Here is a 20,506-nt window from a genome sequence, read left to right on the forward strand (position 1 = left end):
TCTCCAATTTTTCTTATAAATCTAAAAAAAAAAACTTCTAGAGAAAAAAATGGACCCCCAAACAGACCTACAAGTTGATAATAAACATGTAAAAAGGTATAGAAACCCAATCCTGTGTGAGTGTCAAGTTCACCTTTAAGAGTGGTTAAGGTCCCCAGGAGTGACAATGTCTGGGGGGTGGGGGTGGGGTGGGGTTTGTAACAAGCACCCTTGGTGGGAACATGAACTTGTAATAAAACGTTTCCAGGACACAGTGTGGTCAATACCCCCAAGTCCATGTTCCCCTGGACTTGGCAGTTTTCCTCGCTGGAATTTATCCCAAGGAAATAATTGGGAAGGGCCCAAAATCAAGTGTATAAATGTAGGAAAGAAAGAACACTTTCCTGTTTCATTAGAAAAGTTTAGACCTAGACATTGTCGTCATAAGTACTATAAAGTCTTTTCAAGATTACCCAGCAGAGTGTTAAAAGTCTTTTGAATAGTATTCATTCCTGTGGACTCTGATCCCAATTCCCCCTTCTCTTTTACTGCTTTATTGGGGTGTAATTTGTATGCAAAAGCCCTGTATATATTTAATGTATATAATTTGATGAGATGGGACATATGCACACAAAATTGATCCCAAGTTTCTCAATGTCAGTGAAAGTCCAGTGATTGAGTTCCTCAAGGACATGCAGTCACAGAGAGACAAATGTGACTTATCTCTGAATATATGTCATTAATAGAAACCTGATAAAACTAGAACAACATTGCAGGAAAAACTCATGGTCCAAGGCTGGTAACTCTCATTTCTGCACACCGCCCTCAACTCCTTGGCTTGTGTCGTGTGACTGTATCTTTGGGCTTCCCAGGTGGCTCAGAAGGTAAAGAACCTGCCTGCAGTGCAAGAGACATGGGTTTGATCGCTGGGTCAGGAAGATCCCCTGGAGAAGGAAATGGCAACCCACTCCAGTATTCTTGTCTGGAGAATTCCATGGACACAGGAGCCTGGTGGGCTATAGTCCATAGGGTCACAAAGAGTCGGACAAGACTGAAGCGACTTAGCATGCACGCATGCAATAAATGCGTTCAGCAAGGTTGTCCGATTTGAGGTGAACGCATGAGTGAATCCCCTGAGTCATAGTCAGTCACACATACTGACCGTGAACATGCGGAAACCAAAGGTGTAAATCCAGTGCCGATGACAGTTTCTCCAGAGAAAATGAAACATGTAACACGCACACCAACAAAACCTGCCCAGGATCCGTAGGTGAAAATGATACTGTGAAACCACAGTGAAATCCACATAGACAGACTGTGTTCCTGCCTTGGAAGATTCAGCTTTAGAAAGATGGTGATTCCCTAAAATACTGAACAAATGAACTTATTCTACACAACAGGAGCAGACTCAGATACAGAGATCAGACTTGTGGTTGCCAAGGGGGAGAGAGAGTCAGAGGTGGGAAGGACTGGGAGTTTGGGATTAGCAGATGCAAACTAGTATGTAGAGACTGGACAAACAAGAAGGTTCTAATGTATGACACAGGGACCTATATTCATTATCCTGGATAAACCACATGGAAAAGAATATGAAAAAAGAATGTGTGTATATGTATAACAGAGTCACTTTGCTGTGCAGCAGAAATTAACACAATATTGTAAAAAAAAAAAAAAAAAGACAGTGATTCTGTTCGAATAGCTGCACAGGTTTAATGTGATTCCTATCAAGATCCCAACAAGATACAGGTGAACTGATTGGCTATGAAAAGACTCTTGCTCCTTGGAAGAAAAGCTATGACAAACCTTGACAGTGTACTCAAAAGCAGAGATACCACTTTTCTGACAAAGGTCTGTACAGTCAAAGCTATGATTTTTCCAGTAGTCATGTATGGATGTGAGAGTTGGACTGTGAAGAAGGCTGAGCACTGAAGGACTGATGCTTTTCAACTATGGTGTTGGAGAAGACTCGTGAGAGTCCCTTGGACTCAAGGAGATCAAACCAGTCAATCCTAAAGGAAATCAATCCTGCATATTCATTGGAAGGACTGATGCTGAAGCTGAAGCTCCAATCCCTTGGCCACGTGATGCGAAGAGCCGGCCTGTTGGAAAAGACCCTGATGCTGGGAAAGATTGAAGGCAGAAGGAGTAGGGGACGACAGACGACAAGATGGTTGGATGGCATCACTGACTCAATGGATGTGAGTTTGGGCACACTTTGGGAGACAGTGAAGGACAGGGAAGCTTGGTGTGCTGCAGTCCATGGGGTTGCAAAGAGTCGGACACGACTGAGAGTCTGAACAACGACAGCAAATGAGGGAAAGGGCGCTGGGGTGAGCGAGGCGGACAAAGCCCCCTGGGGAAAGTATGAGGTTCCCAGGTCTGACCACTGGGGCAGAGGAGGAGGATGTGTGGAGCCTCCCCTGTACCTAGCAGGAGTGGCTCCAGCAGCTCCCATCCCTTCAAGAGGAGGAGACAGAGGATGTAACAGGAGAAGAGAAGAAAAAGGGAGGAGGAGACACGCCTGGAAGACTACCATCTTAAGTGTTCCAGACTGAAGAGGGTGTACTTACCTTGTGAGCTGAAGCCCGCAGCGACGTCGGGGTCCCCGGGGCTGGGTTCAGTCACTTGCGGGTCCGTGCTCGGGAGCTGCAGTGAGAAACGGGATGTGGGTGGTCTGCTGTCTGAAGGGTGCATCACAGCCACCTCTAGAAAGGCAGGTTGACCCCAGAGCTCGTCTTCCACAGACATGTGAGCAGGGCTCCAATCTTCTCCCCTGAATGTGTGGGGTGGGTGGAGGGAGACGCCATTTCCAAGACTGAAGCTCCTTCCTTGGACCTTCTGCACTCAACCGTGTGCTCACCCTGAGAGCCCACCCTGAGCCCACTCGCCTTCCACTCACAGGCACTGTCTGGGACTGATGGAGGTCACACGGTCCCTGCCTCACCAGAGGCAACAGGACAGCCCTTCCCTCACCCCCACCCCCTCCTCTCTCCCTGCCCTCATCCTGGGAAGAGAAGGACCATGGCACCAACACTCATGGCACCACAGTGCTCTGGGCTAGCAGTATGCACACAGGCAGGCACTGAACACGCTCCGCACTCCCCAGGGCTACGTGCACCAGGCCTCCTCCTCTGCCTTCCCCTCACACGTGGGGTCAGGAGGCTGCTCCCAAGGCCAGGGGTCCAGGTGCACACGGAGCATGTGCCAGGTTGACGCAGGCCCCCAAGCCCAGTGGAGGGGGTGGCTGTGAAACTCGAATCAGGGTGCACGGTCCTCACACTTTTGCAGCTTTCTTCTTGAATGATTGTTAGGCCCAGAGAGGCCTGGGGAGTGTGAGGGGAGAGACCAGCCTCCTCTGCTGGGCAGGGATGGGGCATGTCTGCTCCTTGCCCACACACTTTGGGCTGGGATCCGCCCCAGGCTAGTGCATCTATGCCCTCCCTGCTTCAGGGCACAGCAGCCTCTCCCCTCCCCAGCCATGCACCTGAAGGCATGAACCCCGTGTGCACTGACCCTGTGCCCCTCATGAACACCATCCCTGGGTCCTCGTGGTGTTTCAGGACTGCTGGCCAGTAATGGGCTGGTGGAGGCTGGGAAGCTCAGGCGGGCTCTGTGGCAGGCCTGGTTCCAGCTCAGTAATTACATTTCTGTCTCCCTCCTGCTCATTCGAAAGCTTATAGAGGGTGCCCACCTTTCCTCTGTCAAGCAAGAGGGGGGATAGGCTACTGGCCCCCACCCCACTCCACCCCACCAGAGGGGTGAGCTGCACACCCACAGGGATCAGACAGGGAGGTGCCCCAAAGGTCCCTTGGATCCCACGTGTATATAATACCATCTAGCACTCAGCACTCCCTCTCTGCCGGGGAAGGATTGGTCGGGGTGAATTCACAACATCCACACCAGGTAACCCGTGTGGGAAATCTGTGTCAAGAATCTCCAGCCAGGGACATCCCTGGTGGTCCAGTGGCTAAGACTCTGTTCTCCCAGTGCAGGGGGGCCCGGGTTCAATCCCTGGTCAGGGAACTAGATCTCACATGCAGCAACTAAAAGTTCTCATGCTACAACTAAAGATTCCACACCCTGAAACAACAAAAAGATTCCACGTGCCACCAAAGAAGATCAAAGATCCTACATTCGGCAACTAAGACTTTTTTTGTGATTTTTGCAGGAAGCTGTTTTTTTTTTTTTTTTTAATATTTATTTATTTGGCAACTAAGACTGGGCACAGCCAAATAAATAAATATTAAAAAAACAACAACATCAAAACAGCCCCCTTCAAAATCACAAAAAAAGGAACAGTGCCCAGAGGTTTGTTTCCTAACTCTTGCCTGTATCTAACCTTTTTGACTCCCTTTTCTTTTTTGTAGGAGTGGGTGGCAACTTCAGGCCTGAAAATAAAAAGCTTCTGGCAATAAAGAAATATAAATATAACAAGAGAAGTAAAATCACTGCAAGACAAGGTCAGGAGGAAACTGGATTCATGTCATGTTTTGCAGAAGCGGCACCGGCTTCTCTCTGGCTCACAGTCAAACCTGGTGTCAAGAGGAGACAGCTTCTGGGAGCAGGGCATCCATCACCCTGGTGAGCAGGGTGTCAGGGTTGAACTTGAACGTGCCCCGCCCCCACCACCCCATGTCCAAGGCCACCTGGCCACAGCTCAGCTGTGGGGGAATGGCTGCTCACTTCAACCAGCATTGTCGGTGAAACACAGAGGCAGTGGAAGAAATATATTTGCGGCATAGAATTGGAGCTGAAATCTGAGTTTAGCAATAAAGGCTCATAACAGCTCCCACAGGACAGAGGGTGAAAGGGCTGGGAAAGGAGAGGCTGCATGAATGATGTAATGTGGATGCTCTGATGCCTGCATTTGTTTATTCCCAGATGTATTGTTTTGACCACTTATCGTAACTGAAAAGTCAATCGACATTTAGGCAAATAAGCCAAGTTTCCCCATCTCCCTTTCTTGTAGGAAGCTGGGGCTAAGACATCTTGTGTGGAAACTCTGCCCTATGTCTGTAATGAGTTTCTTACTCCTGGCTGAGGTCAGGCAGCTGTATCCTAGGTTCACAGAGTGCTGTCCTTGGGTCGGGGTGGGGGCAGTTATCAGCAATCGAGGAAAAGGGGCACTAAGGTTTTGGGCTCATGTTCCAAAACAATCTTTCAAGATACTTGACTTACAGGTCTTCACATGTAAAAGTCATTTTGTCTGAAAATACAATAATAACTTTGAGGCCTTGGGGTTGGACACAGCTCTGTCATGTCCCTCTCCTTTCTCACAACTTCTGGCCCCACCCACTGTATTGCCACCAAAATCCCTAAAGCCCTGCTAGGTCACATCCACCCCAGAGGCCCAGGTGCTCAAAGGAAGGTCTACAGTGTGGCATCCAGGGTCATCAATCTGCATCCACATCATTCCCGTGAACCCTCTTCCTGCCCCCTAGGCCTCCACGAGGAGCTGCTCTGGCTCACAAGCCCCATCCACTCATGATGGCCCAGCTGGCCCTTCCTCCGAGGCCACAGAGAAGTAAGTCCATTTGTCCCTGTCCTGTGACCCCGAGGAAGGAGACCCCATTCACCTCTGGATCTTGGAACCTGTGAACCAGTGCACGGTATTACAGACCCCCCAGATCATGTGCAGGACATCAACCTGGCAAATTTGCCCACTTTCCTGTTGTAGAAAGAAACCCCCTGCTTCCAGTCCTGCCCCAAGCTCAGGCCACAGAGAAGAGAGCTTATCGCAGACCAAGTCAGAATGGAACCTGAATGAGGCCAAAACACATGGTCAAAATGAACATGCTGAGTGGCGGATTCATTTTGATATTTGGCAAAACTAATACAATTATGTAAAGTTTAAAAATAAAATAAAATTAAAAACAAAAACAAAAACAAAAAACAAAATGAACATGCTGAGTTCGGAGGTGGCGGGGCGGGGCATGTTTCTTTCCAAGTCAAAAATCTATTGAGATGCGCGGCCTCTGTTCTGCTCAGACCTGCACTGCGTCTGCTTGTCTTTCTAGGGGCAGTTGTCTTCCTCTCTTTATCCAAAGGAGCACAAATAGGCAATTTATACACATCTGACCTAACAAGGGTGTAATTAACCTTCTCATCTTCCGGGGAGAGGGGCTCGTGCTGTAAGGGAGCTGCTCCTGACTGTCAAGTTAGGGGGAGGGCTGCCTGGGAGAGGGGGCAACTGGCAGGCGCAGTGTTCCTTCCATGGATGGGAGGGGTTCCTGGACTCCCAGTGCCCCCTACTCCCCCTGCTCCCCTGGGGTGTCTGTGGAATTGGAAAGTGCTGCCAGGCCACAGGGTCAGAGAGAATCAGCCAGCGGCCCCTGGACTGGGAGGAGGGGTGCGGTGGCCCTTTCATCGCAGATGCTGCCAGCCAGGCCCAGGGAAGGGGGGCCACATCCAGTGACAACAATCAATTGTGCAGGCGCTTGTAATCTGGCAGCATCTGAGCCAACGCAAGCTCGTGTAAGATGGGTCTTTGCCCTTGAAAATTTCCTCCCCAAAATCCTGTGAAAGAAATCTCCACTTAGAGAATTCCTCATACTTTTGGAAAATGATGTCATATGGGTCTTAGAACAGGTATTACCACCATCATATTCCGATATAGTCTATTCTTCAGGAAAAAAAGAGAGTAAAATAGTGATAAATACTCAACATCCTTCTAGGTCTAAGTGTGGGGGTGCCTCAAATGTTACCCGCAAACCCAAAGCTGGATTCCAGCCCACTGGATCCTCGGAGGCCCAGCGGGGCAGGAGCGCGGCTGGGGCCTCTCGCTGGCTCCTGCCCTGCTGCTGTCCACGGGGTGGTGCACACAGACCTGAGAATCACTGCTTGGCTCCTCTCCTCTGGACATGGAGGGAATATGGAGATGCAGGCTAGGGGAGCCCGGAGCTCTGTGTGGCAGACGGGTTGTGGTGCGAAGGGGGACGTGGAGGGGGAGGTGGCAGGGGTCCCTCCCACCCCAAGGTGGCTGAGGAGAATCACACAGTCCTGTGGGCTTCCTGGGGTCTCCAGTTCCCTGGCCGCCCTGCCCAGTGCCCTTGATGGTTACAGGCTGAGCTGCCTGTCTGCTCCCGGGTCAGCCCCTCCTGCCTTCCAGGGCCCTCCCTCCCCTGGCCCTGGGGAGCCCCTGGCCCCATGCTCCAGGCCCTGGCACAACCCTTTTGTAACCCCCTCACCCTGTTCCCACACCCCACCCCCACCCCCAGCTATTTCCTATCCGGCCTCTTCTTGGAGCATCTTGCCAGAGCCATTGACCCCGGTTCCCAAATGTGTAGCAGCTGCAGTGGGGATTTGGGAGCCAGGCTGATCCTCAGATTCTCAGCAGCCCCCAGAGTGCTGGGGGTGAGCCCAGCATCTGCATTTGATTGATAAGCCCTCCACGGAGTCAGGAGGCCCCCTGGAACCTAGAAAAAGTACCCACACTCCTGGTCCCCCTCCTCAGGTGCCATCCCCCACTCCCCGATGCCATCTGGTCCTGTCCACTCCCTCACCCCATGGCAGCTGGTCCTGTCAAAGTCACCAGTAGCCCTTGGATGGTGAGCCAGATGGACGGGGCTCAGTCTTTAACAACCTCTGGGCAACACTTGGCTGGTGTCTTCCTCCCTGAGCACTAGTTTCTGAAACCCCCAACCATGCCTTCTCCTCGGCCCTCACCCCCTGGCTCCAGGGCTTCAGTGACCATCTCTGCAGCAAACCCCAACCTCTCTAAGGCCCCAAGTCCAGACCCTATCAGCCACAGACATTCCCTTGGATGTTCTGATGATCCTGGTCCCCAGCAAGGACCAGCAAGTAGATTGTTGTCCCCTGATCTCACATTTGCCCCTCCCTCTGAGCCTTTGCAGGAGCTGCCCCCTCACCTGGGAGCACACCCCTCCTCCCTGACCTGCTGGCCTGCCAATGGCTGAGGCCTCAGCTCCCCGGATCCCTGGACCCATCCAGGGACCAGCATCCCTGCCCAGTGCCCCACAGTACCTGGTGCTCTGTTCAGGGCTCTGACCACTCTCACAGGAAGTGGGTTCCCTTGACAACATTGACTGATCAATTTTTATCATGAAGAGAAAAATAAACCACTTCAGGAAGGCAGAATGCTCTGCTTCGCTTTAAAGGGAAAAGTTCCGGAGAATTTGGTCATTAATGGATCTGGAGACGAGAGTCACCCACGTCACACTGCTGCCTCCTCCCTCTGGGGCCGTTGCCCGGTCTGTCCCTTCCCCACACAGGAAAACAGCCAGGAGACCCACCTGTGTCCTTCTGCTGGGCTGACAGTCTCAGGACCTCTTGGTGGGAGCAGGCCCTGAGAGAGGCCCTGGGGTGTCAGGAGCCTCTGCCTCGGCTGGGTGGGTGGCAGTCACACCCCAGGAGTCCGAGGAGAGCCCGTGGTAGAGACGCCCCCCAGGCGCCGAGCCTCTTCCCTTTTCTTCCTGTCACACAGCCACCGGCCTGTAGGACTTGATCCCCTGAAGACAGGACTGTGTCCAGTCACATCCCTGGAGGCTGAGCCCAGCACAGGGGGTCCCCAGGGCCACGCCTCAGGGGTGGTGGAAACACACAGGCCCTGGAGCCTGGCCTGCTCACCGTGGGACCCGTCTCACAGGGTGACAGTGTGAGGTTGGGCCTGTACCACCTCTGGGGGGGTGGGGGGTGGCTCCATGGCTGCTGAAGCCCCATGGCCGTGCCCCTGGAAGTCCCGGTCCCATCTGTGTCTCCTCTGCCTGGTGTCCGGGGCCCAGGGGTGGCTGCAGCCTGCTCCCTGGATGGCTGTGTGTCCCCCATCAGACACATACTGTCCAATCCCTGCAGTTCCCCAAGGGGCCACCATGTGGCCCCATCACTACATCTGTATTTGGGCCAGTGCAACCTTTCCCTGTGTTCAACGTGTCTCTGCCCTTGCCAGTGACCCTTGATATTCGGCAATGACAGCATGATGACAAGGATGGTGGTAACAATACCAAAGAAGTGCAAGTAGCTTTTGCCAAGTTAGACCCTGACATGTGCCCAGCCCTGTTCATTACAACCGTCCTTGTCCACCTGAAGGGCTTGGTACTAGTATGATCCCACTTCACAGATGAGGAAACCGAGCCCACACATCCTGAGTGTGTGCCTTCTGGGCTCAGGCCTCTCTCTGGCTGGAGCCACCAGGCTTCCGGCAGGAGCAGGGGTTCAAACCAGCTGTCATGTGTCTGGCTGACCATGACAGTGGCCTGTAGCTGAAACAGGCCAGAGCCCCCTGCATACTCAGGCTCCCTGCCCCTGCCTCCTGCTCAGACAGGGTTGAGACACCAGTGCCCACAGGTTTGCTGAATGGCTGGGAGAGATTCCAAAGAAGGCAGAAAGGCCGGGAACAGGGAACTGGCCTCTTGGAGGGCCTGGGACTCACCTGGTTGGCAGGGCTTGGGCCTACCACGGCCTCGTAGGGTGGCGGGAGCTCAGCAGGGTACAGAAGACCTGGGCTGTTGATGGCGACGCCGTACAAAGTGCCGAACGGGGAGGAAGCGAAGTCCAGGTGGAGGCCCCTGAGTGCAGAAGGAGGAAGGTCACCCTCTGGGGAAGGAGCTGGCTGTTCCCATTGCCCTCAGAGCAATCGGAACAATTCCCTACACAGAATTCTTGGGTGTGTGAAAAAAAAGCCTAATTCACTAGGTGGTTCTAACTCTTTATTGCTCTCAAAGGATACTGGTACTTTCACCAACTTTACGGTCTTTTCCGTGACAATGAAAACCATCTTACAGCTGATTCATCTTTAATTAAATGTGACTGTAACATGACAGGAAATAGACAACCCACTCCAGTATTCTTGCGTGGAGAATCCCATGGACAGAGGAGCCGGGGGGGGGCTACAATGGGGTCACAAACAGACACGACTGAGCATGCATACATGTTCAATCTGAGAGCTGTACTGTGTTTTCTGAGAGTGGAATAGGACTGGTCCTGCCTGGGTTTCCCCTCGGATACCCTGCAGTGAGGCCAGAGGAAGCACACAGGTCTCTGAGCATCCCACTCCATTACCACCCTGCCTGGGGCTCTGCTGTCAGGAGCAACATTCAGGCCTTCATCTGCCTCCCCTCTGCTCACCTGCATGGACGAGGAGCAACCCATGCCTTCCCCATCCCCATACGGCTTCCCATTCTTGGGCCCCAGCATCCCTCAGGGAGGTGTTCCCAGAGACACCAACCTGTGGGCCTCGGCAGTGGGTGTGCAGGTGTACTCTGGAGGGTAATAGGGTGGAGGGGGCAGCGGGGGCACGAACTCATCGAAATCCAAGGTCTGGTGGAGCACGGTACCATGGGGGGTCAGGCAGGCTGGGCTGGCAGAAGGTGCCCTTTGTGGAAGGAACTGGAAGACAGAGAGGTTCCTAGTGATCGGTCGGCCGATGTGGCTTATGTCTCATGAAGCTAATTGTACTGAAGCTTTAATGACACAGTTGGAACTCAGGGACTTCAACCTGTCAAACAGTGTTAGTTGTTCAGTTGTATTCAACTCTTTGTAACCCCATGGACTGTAGCCCGCCAGGCTCCTCTGTCCATGGAATTCTCCAGGCAAGAATACTGTAGTGTGTAGCCATCTCCTTATCTAAGGGAATATTCCCAACCCAGGGATCAACTCGCACTGCAGGCTGATTATTTACTCAAGGGAACTGGCTAAACACACATGTGAAACAATGGCTCTGTGAGGATCCCCTTCCCTCTGGAGCCTCATCGCGCTCCATTCCTCTGCTGTTATACAGACGTGTCTTCTGAGGCAAAGCACAGTCTGGGAAGACTTTACTCCTATCTCTGCCACTAACTCAGGCTGCATGTGGCTCCTGCCTTCTCCACACACAGAGCCCAGTCAATGCCCTGCCAGCCAGTGTGAGCTGAGGCTTGTGCATTTAATCATCTGAGACAGAGGTGCTTCCATGGCCAAGGGCAGTGCGGATGTGCCTGCTGGCCTTGACTTTGGAAAGCCACTTGCCCCACGGCCACTGCACGAGGCTGAGCAGCCAGGATGAGGCCAAGGGTCCTGGGGGTCTTATGGGGTGAAGACTCAGGAATTAGGGAAATCAACAACACCCTCAAGCATGAAGCACAAAAGGCAAAGTGCTTTCCCGTGGAAGGTCCAATTCCACCAGGAATGAGAGAGGTGAGGAGATCCAGGTGATCCTATTAGCAGGTTTAAAGGAGTCAATGTGGTCATGCGAGGGAGGCTTTTTAAAGGTTAAACAGAGGTCTTCATTTCTGCCCTAAAGTCCAGATGGCCTTTCCAGGGGGTGTTGGCCTGTCTTCAAGGAAGCATCTCAGACTTAGCAGCAGTCACCCGGCTCCTTGGCCTCCGCGGTGGGAATCCCATGAGTCACTCTGCCATCTCCCCAACACCCCTCAAATCTGTCTGCCAAGGCAGCGTCTATCTGGGAGCCCAGGGTCGCTGGCCCTGGACTTTGCTTTGAGACAGGCGGGTGGAGAGCCACACCCCACGGTCTCCCCAGAAGCTGGTATTGTTAGGTTCTACCCACAGGGGCGTGAGAGGGAGTCAGACAAAGATGCAGCCAGGGAGAAGGGGTTCCTCAGACTGCTCCTGCCCCTCCTCCCCTCTGTCCTCTGCCATTCACCCCTGGGAAGTAATGAGATCCCTGTAGGAGCTGTGCTGAAATCCCAAGGGTGAGTCTTTTTCCCTCCCTGGCCCTGGGTCCAGTCTGTGTCTTATCTCTGAGCCTTGCCTGGTACCCTAGGCCCAGCAGATGCTCTATGAGCATCCACTTCACAGGTGAACAATACCTCCTGGCTGCCACCTCCAGGAAGCCCCCAGGTTATCTTCTCCATTTGAGAGCGTCTAACTCACCTCTCTGCCTTGGTTTTCTTCCTCTTGTTCTGCTTTAAAAAGCTACGTTTAATCCAATGAGATGAAGTTACTCCCCTTTAAAACTCTTTTACATGCCTCTGCTCCCTGAATCCCACCAGGTTTCCAGCCTCCTTACCCACTAACCCATGGTATCCCCGAATCCTCCAACTGCCTTTTGAACCAACCCCAAATACCAAACAAGGTCTGTTCTCTCTCCCTGGATCCTGTCTCCTTTCACCCTCAACCTCCAAGTCATCCTCAGGATGTGCAGAAATGCTCGCTGTCCACCACTTTCTCTGTGGCCCCAAGTCTGCAGGGTGATGGCCAGGTGTGGAGCCGATCCTGCAGCTGGGTGTGCTGGGGAGGAAACGGGCCCTAAAGAATCACTTCCTTCCCATGTGGTTCTGCTTGCCCAGGGACACCTGTACAAGCCTTGGGTGGTCCGTGTGATGACAAAGGGGTACCTGTGCCTGGTGAGCAGTGTGAGGTTGGTACCTGTCTGAGGTGTTCACATACCTGGTGTGGGCATCACTGCCCAGCTCTCATCATCCTCAAAAGAGGACTTTGCATTTTAGACTCTGCTGGAGAGAAGCCTGTTCTCATGGGTATGCTCTGGGGGAAGGACCCATGTTAGGCACATGCTTCCCAGGTGGCGCTAGGGATAAAGAGCCCACCTCCCAATGCAGGAGACAGAAGAGATGTGGGTTTGATACTTGGGTTGGGAAGATCCCCTGGAGGAGGGCATGGCAACTCACTCCACTATTCTTGCCTGGAGAATCCCATGGAAGAGGAGCCCGGCAGGCTGTAGTCCATGGGGCCGCAAAGAGTTGGACAGAAATGAATCGAGTTAGCTTGCACGTACATCCTTGGTAGAAAGAGCAGGATTATTGCCATGGAAAAGGCTTCTGAATGGAACTCTTGTCAGTAAGCTGGAGCTCTCTCTCCCTGCACTCTGGACCTAGGAGTGACAGCCCCCTAGGCATCCTGCTGATCTCTGGTCCTTCTACCCCTCTCTCAGGTGAGCAAGGAGGCCTCCTCAAACAGGTTCAAACCAGTTTTAGTTACTACTGTTAATTTACAGTGAAATATGAATGCAGACAAGAAAACTTGCTTGTTCTGTGAAAACTGGGTTGGAGGCTTTGGAAAAGACTTCATAGCTAAGCAGAAACTGCTGCCAAGGTGGGTCTTGGCCAAGTGTTCGTCAGGATCATAAAACATCCATGCAGATGGCTTCACACAGCTGAGTCCAGCTGAAAGGAACTAAATCTGGAAATCACAGAGGGTGTGATTTCCACGAATAACCTGATACACCAAAGAGACCTATAGTCAAAATGAAGAGCCTGGCACCACACCAACCAGGGTGACAAATGCTCATTTGCATTTTTAAAGTCAAAATACAATGTTCCGTGGTATAAATGCATCATTTTACGTAAGTCTGCTGAAACTGGCTTTTTAGGTTAAGACACCCATCGATCCTCATCTGATAGTTAAGTAACACCTAGGACCTGAAGACCCTTGTGGTGAACCCAGACCTCAAGGAGAGTCACTGTGGGTCTGAGGAGGGCTGAATGGGTAGAAGATGCAGGCGAATTTGACTGATGTGGGAGCTCTTAGGGGCACTCTATCCCTCTGATACACAGGCCAGCACCCTTTCCAAGCTCCGTGGGCAAGCCTATTGCATCATGTCTGTGAAGGCACGGTACTCTGCCTGCCGCATCTGAGGCAGCTCCACTTCAACAAGGCACAGGACAAGTGGAGAACATAAATGACAGCAACAAAGGACGATGCTAACAAGCTGGTGCCAAAGGGAGATGCCTGTAATAGCAGACGATGTCCCTAAGGCTGGGTGGCAGGCAATAAAATAAGTGGGGAGGAAAACAGCTTACTGCAAAAATGGAAAACTGAGATTACACGTAGGAAATAAAACTAAAAACATGCAATTATAGGCCTGTGGACGTAAATGCTTTCTCCATGAAACTATATCAATAAATGGAATTTTATCATCAGCTGGTCTTTTGGAAATAATGGTCCACTATTTTCAAATGTATTACAGGAATTCAATTAGATAAATTCTGACCATAGGCATAACAATTTGCATCTCATGTAGGCATGTCTTCATTATATGAATTCTCCCCAAATTATTAATTATTCCAAAATGTTGATCCACAGAAATAAGAATAAAATTGTGGGCTCCTTCCACATGGGATAAGGCCTTTGTTGTGAGCCACAGTCTGTTGAAGGGAGTGCCCCGTGGCTTTTCCTGCATAAATACACCATGGTCAGACAAAAACATTCTCTAACTTTCTAGGTTTGTGTTTTTATAGCAGAGCCAGAACTTAAAGGTACTTGGGTAGCAATGTGTGTATAGACAACCCCTAGACTTTTTTTTAGTTTTTGTCTCAACCCCCTAGAGTTGTCTGACCTACATTTAAATTGATGGCAATATATTTAGTGACGCTCTTTTACATAAATAACAGTAACAAAAGATGAAGTTAACAAGCTGGTGCCGAACGGAGATGCGCAAACGGAGATGCGTGTAATAGCAGACGATGTCCCTGAGGCTGGGTGGCTGGCAATAAAGTAAGTGCAGAGGAAAACAGCTTACTGGAAAATCTTTTGAGAATCTTTCAAGAGCACTCAATTTTACTGTAATAGAAGTAATTCTCTTTTTGCACTCATATTTTGTTGGTTCACACAGTAGTAGAATATGCACTTACAATCCATATACCCCTGGTATAAACTGGTTTGGGGATACATACAACCATGGCTGACTATATTTTTCTGGGCTCCAAAATCACTGCAGATGGTGACTGCAGGCATGAAATTAAAAGATGCTTACTCCTTGGAAGGAAAGTTATGACCAACCTAGACAGCATATTCAAAAGCAGAGACATTACTTTGCCAACAAAAGTCAGTCTAGTCAAGGCTATGGTTTTCCAGTGGTCATGTACGGATGTGAGAGTTGGACTATAAAGAAAGCTGAGTGCGGAAGAATTAAAGCTTTTGAACTGTGGTGTTGGAGAAGACTCTTGAGAGTCCCTTGGACTGCAAGGAGATCCAACCAGTCCATCCTAAAGGAGATCAGTCCCAGGTATTCATTGGAAGGACTGATGTTGAAGCTGAAACTCCAATACTTTGGCCACCTGATGCAAACAGCTGACTCATCTGAAAAGACCCTGATACTGGGAATGATTGAGGGCAGGAGGAGAAGGGGACGACAGAGGATGAGATGGTTGGATGGCATCACCGACTCAATGGACATGGGTTTGGGTGGACTCTGGGAGTTGGTGATGGACAGGGAGGCCTGGTGTGCTGCAGTTCATGGGGTCGCAAAGGGTCGGACAAGACTGAGCGACTGAACTGAACTGAACTGTACGTTATAATCCAGTGTGCATGCTGTTACAGCTATGACAGATTTTCTTATTTGGTTGGTAATTTCTATTTTAATTCTGAAAGCTGGGAAATGCAAACTTTCAGTGTTTCCAGCCCTGCGGTTCCGTTAGTTTGATCTGATTGGAGTGATATTTTCAGATTGACAGGAAAATCTGCCGAGGTGAGTGGACCCCCACGGCACTTAACCTTCCTTTACATAACATACCGGAGAGAAATGTCTACACGAGGGCTCAGCGAGTGAGGCCAGGAGTTCATTGCTGCTGAAGAGATGCTTAATTAGGTGTCTTTTGGAAAACTGCTGCCTCTCGAAAAGGTCAGCAGGCTGTGACAGCTGTGTGGATGTACACAAGGAAGAATAGGCCGCACGTGATTAGAGCCGATGAATTTTTAACACCTTGATAATGATGCTCTCTGGCCCTGCGTCGTGTTGTGAACTGATGAAGTGCTACAGGGTGGGTGGGGAAGAACAAAACACACAGGCTCCTACAAGAGCAACTTGCCTTTTGTTTCATAAGATGCTTGAAACCTTGGGGAGGAGGCAGGGCAGGGCCTGGAGGGGCCCAGGGGAGCAGGGAGGGAGGGTTCCTACCCTTAGCGTGGAGAACAGCATCTTCTCATCACTTCCTCTTGACTTGCTGACTTTAGCGGTAATGCACTGAGCAGGGGGTCATGTTCCGTGGACACAAATAACGAAGAGCTGTCACTATTACTGATTGTGTATTAATCAGCGTCTGACCTCCACTCTTGGCCTCATCCCTCCCCTGGGGACCAGCTCTTCCTCATCTCGAAGACCCTGGCTGGAGGCTCCAATGATAGCTGACCAGTGACCTGCTGCTGGATTACGAGCTGACGGTTAATGAGCAAGTGTGCAAGGCACAGTGGAGCAGTTCTTCAATTTGAGAAGAGCTCATATTCTAACAATCCTGCTTTATTACAAGTGAATTCTGGGGGACTTCCCTGGCAGTGCAGTGGCTGAGACTCTGTACCCCCAGTGCAGGGGCCTGGGTTCAATGCCTGGTCAGGAAATTAGATCCCATATGTTGTAACTAAGGATATGCATGTTGCAACTAAAGAGCCCACAAAGAAGATCAAAGATCCCACAAGCTGCAATTAAGATCTGGAAGAGCCAAATAAATAAATAGATAAAAAAAAAAAAAAAAAGAATTCTGAAGCCTGGAGACAGTTGCATGGCTCGCGAAGATGTCTCGGGCTATAGGACGGTCACCACAGTTACTCAGCGGCACAGACCTGGGGCTCCCTAGAGGCATGTAACGGTAGCTGGACCCCATCAGCAAGGAGCTCCAACTGCACCTAAATAAATACATCAGTGGCATCGAATCTGTGGGTTTCTGTCTTCCAGAGGGTAGCATGGAGGGACCTTCAAGGATCTCCAGGCCACACGTGCTGTCAGGGCTCATTGTCCTGGTGGGAAGCCGGCGGTGTCCATGCTGCATTGCTCTCAAACTGGTTGGGGGAGGGGGCCAGACCCCACCATTTTGACTGTGCTGGGGGGAGGGGGAGAGGCGGGGGGCCACTTACCATCTGCAGGACGTCGGCGGAGACCATCTGCATGCAGCACATGGCCGTGGCCAGTGCACACACAATGGTGGACAGGACGTTGAGGGCACACACACTGAAGAGGAGTTCCTGCGGGAAAAGACACAGAGGGCATCAGCATTGTCTTGGCAACGCAGGCGGCAGGACCCTCAGCACTGCCGTTGAGGTCCAGGACAAGGGCGGCCACCTGTTTTGTGGGGCTTTCTTTTTTTTTTTCAACATTGGTCTTTTATAGACACATTTGTGTACTCTCCCACATGGTTGATCAAATTAGATACTAAATGATGTATTTTACAATTTTGATAATTATTAGGTAGTTACCATCTAAGAAAATCTTCAAAGTGCCAACATTTAAGTAGGTGGGCCATCTCTGTCAATTATAAAGTCTAACTGAGAATTTTGATAAGAAAAAAAATTCCAAGTTTTTTAAACTTCTTTTCTTGAGAAAATTGTAGATTCACTTGCAGTTGTAAGAAACCATAGAGGGACCCTGGGTATGCCTCCCTTGGTTTTCTCCACGGCAGCATCTTACAAAACTGTGTGATATCACAGCCAGGAAGGACGATGACACAGTCAATGCTCAGAACACCTCCATGAGCACAGGATCCACCCTCCCCACCCATGTTGCCCTTTACAGACACACTCACCTCTCTCTCCCATTCAACCTCCCTTTCCAGACCCCTGTCAACCACGAGTCTGATCTCTGTTTTTATACTTTTGTCATTTCAAGGCTAGGATACAACTGGAAGCATAAAACATGTGACTTTTCAGACCTGAGTTTTTTCACTCAACTTGATTCCCTCAAGATTCATCCAAGTTGTTCGAGGCATCAATAGTTTATCCCTGTAGGACTTTACTGGAGAGCCAGTAGAGGAAAGGGATGGGAAGGGTGAGGGGGAGTAAGGAGGATCATAGGAACCAGGAGCCCTTATTCTTGTTCATGGCAAAACCATCCATGCCATTGTTGCTGTTGTTGAGTTGCTAAGTCCCATCCAATTCTTCAAATCCTGAAAGATGATGCTGTGAAAGTGCTGCACTCAATATGCCAGCAAATTTGGAAAACTCAGCAGTGGCCACAGGACTGGAAAAGGTCAGTTTTCATTCCAATCCCAAAGAAAGGCAATGCCAAAGAATGCTCAAACTGCGGCACAATTGCACTCATCTCACATGCTAGTAAAGTAATGCTCAAAATTCTCCAAGCCAGGCTTCAGCAATACACGATCCATGAACTTCCTGATGTTCAAGTTGGTTTTAGAAAGAGCAGAGGAACCAGAGATCAAATTGCCAATATCCGCTGGATCATGGAGAAAGCAAGAGAATTCCAGAAAAACATCTATTTCTGCTTTATTGACTATGCCAAAGCCTTTGACTGCGTAGATCACAATAAACTGTGGAAAATTCTGAAAGAGATGGGAATACCAGACCACCTGACCTGCCTCTTGAGAAACCTATATGCAGGTCAGGAAGCAACAGTTAGAACTGGACATGGAACAACAGACTGGTTCCAAATAGGAAAAGGAATACGTCAAGGCTGTATATTGCCACCCTGCTTATTTAACTTCTTTGCAGAGTACATCATGAGAAACACTGGACTGGAAGAAACACAAGCTGGAATCAAGATTGCTGGGAGAAATATCAATAACCTCAGGTATGCAGATGACACCACCCTTATGGCAGAAAGTGAAGAGGAACTCAAAAGCCTCTTGATGAAAGTGAAAGTGGAGAGTGAAAAAGTTGGCTTAAAGCTCAACATTCAGAAAATGAAGATCATGGCATCCGGTCCAATCACTTCACGGGAAATAGATGGGGAAACAGTGGAAACAGTGTCAGACTTTATTTTTTGGGGCTCCAAAATCACTGCAGATGGTGACTGCAGCCATGAAATTAAAAGACACTTACTCCTTGAAAGGAAAGTTATGACCAACCTAGATAGCATATTCAAAAGCAGAGACATTACTGTGCCAACAAAGGTCTGTCTAGTCAAGGCTATGGTTTTTCCTGTGGTCATGTATGGATGTGAGAGTTGGATGGTGAAGAAGGCTGAGCGCCGAAGAATTGATGCTTTTGAACTGTGGTGTTGGCGAAGACTCTTGAGAGTGCCTTGGACTGCAAGGAGATCCAACCAGTCCATTCTGAAGGAGATCAGCCCTGGGATTTCTTTGGAGGGAATGATACTGAAGCTGAAACTCCAGTACTTTGGCCACCTCATGCGAAGAGTTGACTCATTGGAAAAGACTCTGATGCTGGGGGGGATTTGGGCAGGAGGAGAAGGGGACGACAGAGGATGAGATGGCTGGATGGCATCACTGACTCGATGGACGTGAGTTTGAGTGAACTCCAGGAGTTGGTGATGGACAGGGAGGCCTGGCATGCTGCAATTCATGGGCTCTCGAAGAGTCGGACACGACTGAGCGACTGAACAGAACTGAACTGATCCAATTCTTTGTGACCCCATGGACTGTAGCCCACCAGGCTCCTCTGTCCATGGGGTTTTCCAGGCAAGGATACTGGAGTGGGTTGCCATTTCCTTCTCCAGGTGGTGCTACTAGTAAAAAACAAAACAAAAAAAACCTCGCCTGCCAATGCAGGAGACTTAATAGACATGGGTTCAATCCCTGGGTCTGGAAAATCCCCTGGAGTAGGAAATTGCAACCCTCTGGAGTATTCTTGGCTGGAGAATCCATGACAGAGGAGCTTGGTGGGTTACAGTCGGTGGGGTCACAAAGAGTCAGACACGACTGAGGTGACATAGCATAGCACACACAGCACACAATTGATTATGTTCATTAGAAGGACTGATGTCGAAGCTCCAATACTTTGGCCACATGATGCAAAGAGCCAACTCACTGGAAAAGACCCTGATGCTGGGAAAGATTGAGGGCAGGAGCAGAAGGGGACGACAGAGGGTGAGATGGTTGGATGGCATCACTGACTCAATGGGCATGAATTTGAGCAAACTCGGGGAGATAGTGGAGGACAAGGAAGCCTGGACTGCTGCAGTTCATGAGGTTGCAAGGAATTGGACACAACTTAGTGACCAAACAACAAATTGTTGGTTTATCAATTTTCTAAGAATTTTTTTTGAAAGGAACTGAACATAAATTAGAGTGAATATACTTTAATTTTGGTGATTCAGAAGGTATCAATAACCGTTTTCTCGCTGGACTTCGGCTTGTTCTGAGTGTTTGCATCCACTGTTCTGTGGCTAAGCCATAGTCCTGGGTAGCATGCCTATGTGTCCACTGCAGATGGTAGTGGGAGCTGGCCAAGAATCTCTGATCCACTGTAATGACCCGCATGACTTTGGGAAGCTGTCTCATTTCACTGTGCCTCAGTATCCTCATCTGTAAAATGGAATAACAGGGCTTCCCTGGTGGCTCAGTGGTAAAGAACAGACCTGCCAATGCAGGAGACATGGGTTTGATCCCTAATTCAGGAAGATTCCATATGCCGTGGGGGCAACTAAGCCCTTCGCCACAACTACTAAGCCTGTGCTCTAGGGCCTGGAAGCTGCCAACTACTGAAGCCCCTACACCCTTTAGCCTGTGTTCTACAACAAGAGAAGCTACCGCAATGAGAAGTCTGAGCTCCACAACTAGAGAGTAGCCCCTACTCACTGCAGCTAGAGAAAAACCTGAGCAGCAATGAAGACCCAGCACAGTCAAAATAAATAAATAAATGGAATAGCAATACCCACCTATCTCAGGGCTGTGAAGGTGAAATTAGTTCACAAACATGAAGGGCTCAGAGC

At 50.1% G+C, this 20,506-nt stretch overlaps 1 protein-coding gene across 2 annotated transcripts in view; it reads right to left on the bottom strand.

Annotated features, from left to right (window-relative positions):
* The window catches only part of ENTREP2 (endosomal transmembrane epsin interactor 2), a 238,824-nt gene that overhangs the window by 6,075 nt on the left and 212,243 nt on the right, over window positions 1–20,506 (bottom strand). For both annotated transcript variants that reach the window (XM_055555846.1, XM_055555845.1), the window contains 4 exons: window positions 16,738–16,845; window positions 10,163–10,323; window positions 9,368–9,503; window positions 2,550–2,625 (listed from right to left, as the gene is read on the bottom strand). In XM_055555846.1, coding sequence (XP_055411821.1) covers window positions 2,550–2,625; window positions 9,368–9,503; window positions 10,163–10,323; window positions 16,738–16,845 — 481 coding nt within the window. The remainder of the gene's footprint in view (window positions 1–2,549; window positions 2,626–9,367; window positions 9,504–10,162; window positions 10,324–16,737; window positions 16,846–20,506) is intronic.

This window comes from Bubalus kerabau, chromosome 19 (assembly GCF_029407905.1).
Source record: "Bubalus kerabau isolate K-KA32 ecotype Philippines breed swamp buffalo chromosome 19, PCC_UOA_SB_1v2, whole genome shotgun sequence".
NCBI classification, from domain to species: domain Eukaryota; kingdom Metazoa; phylum Chordata; class Mammalia; order Artiodactyla; family Bovidae; genus Bubalus; species Bubalus kerabau.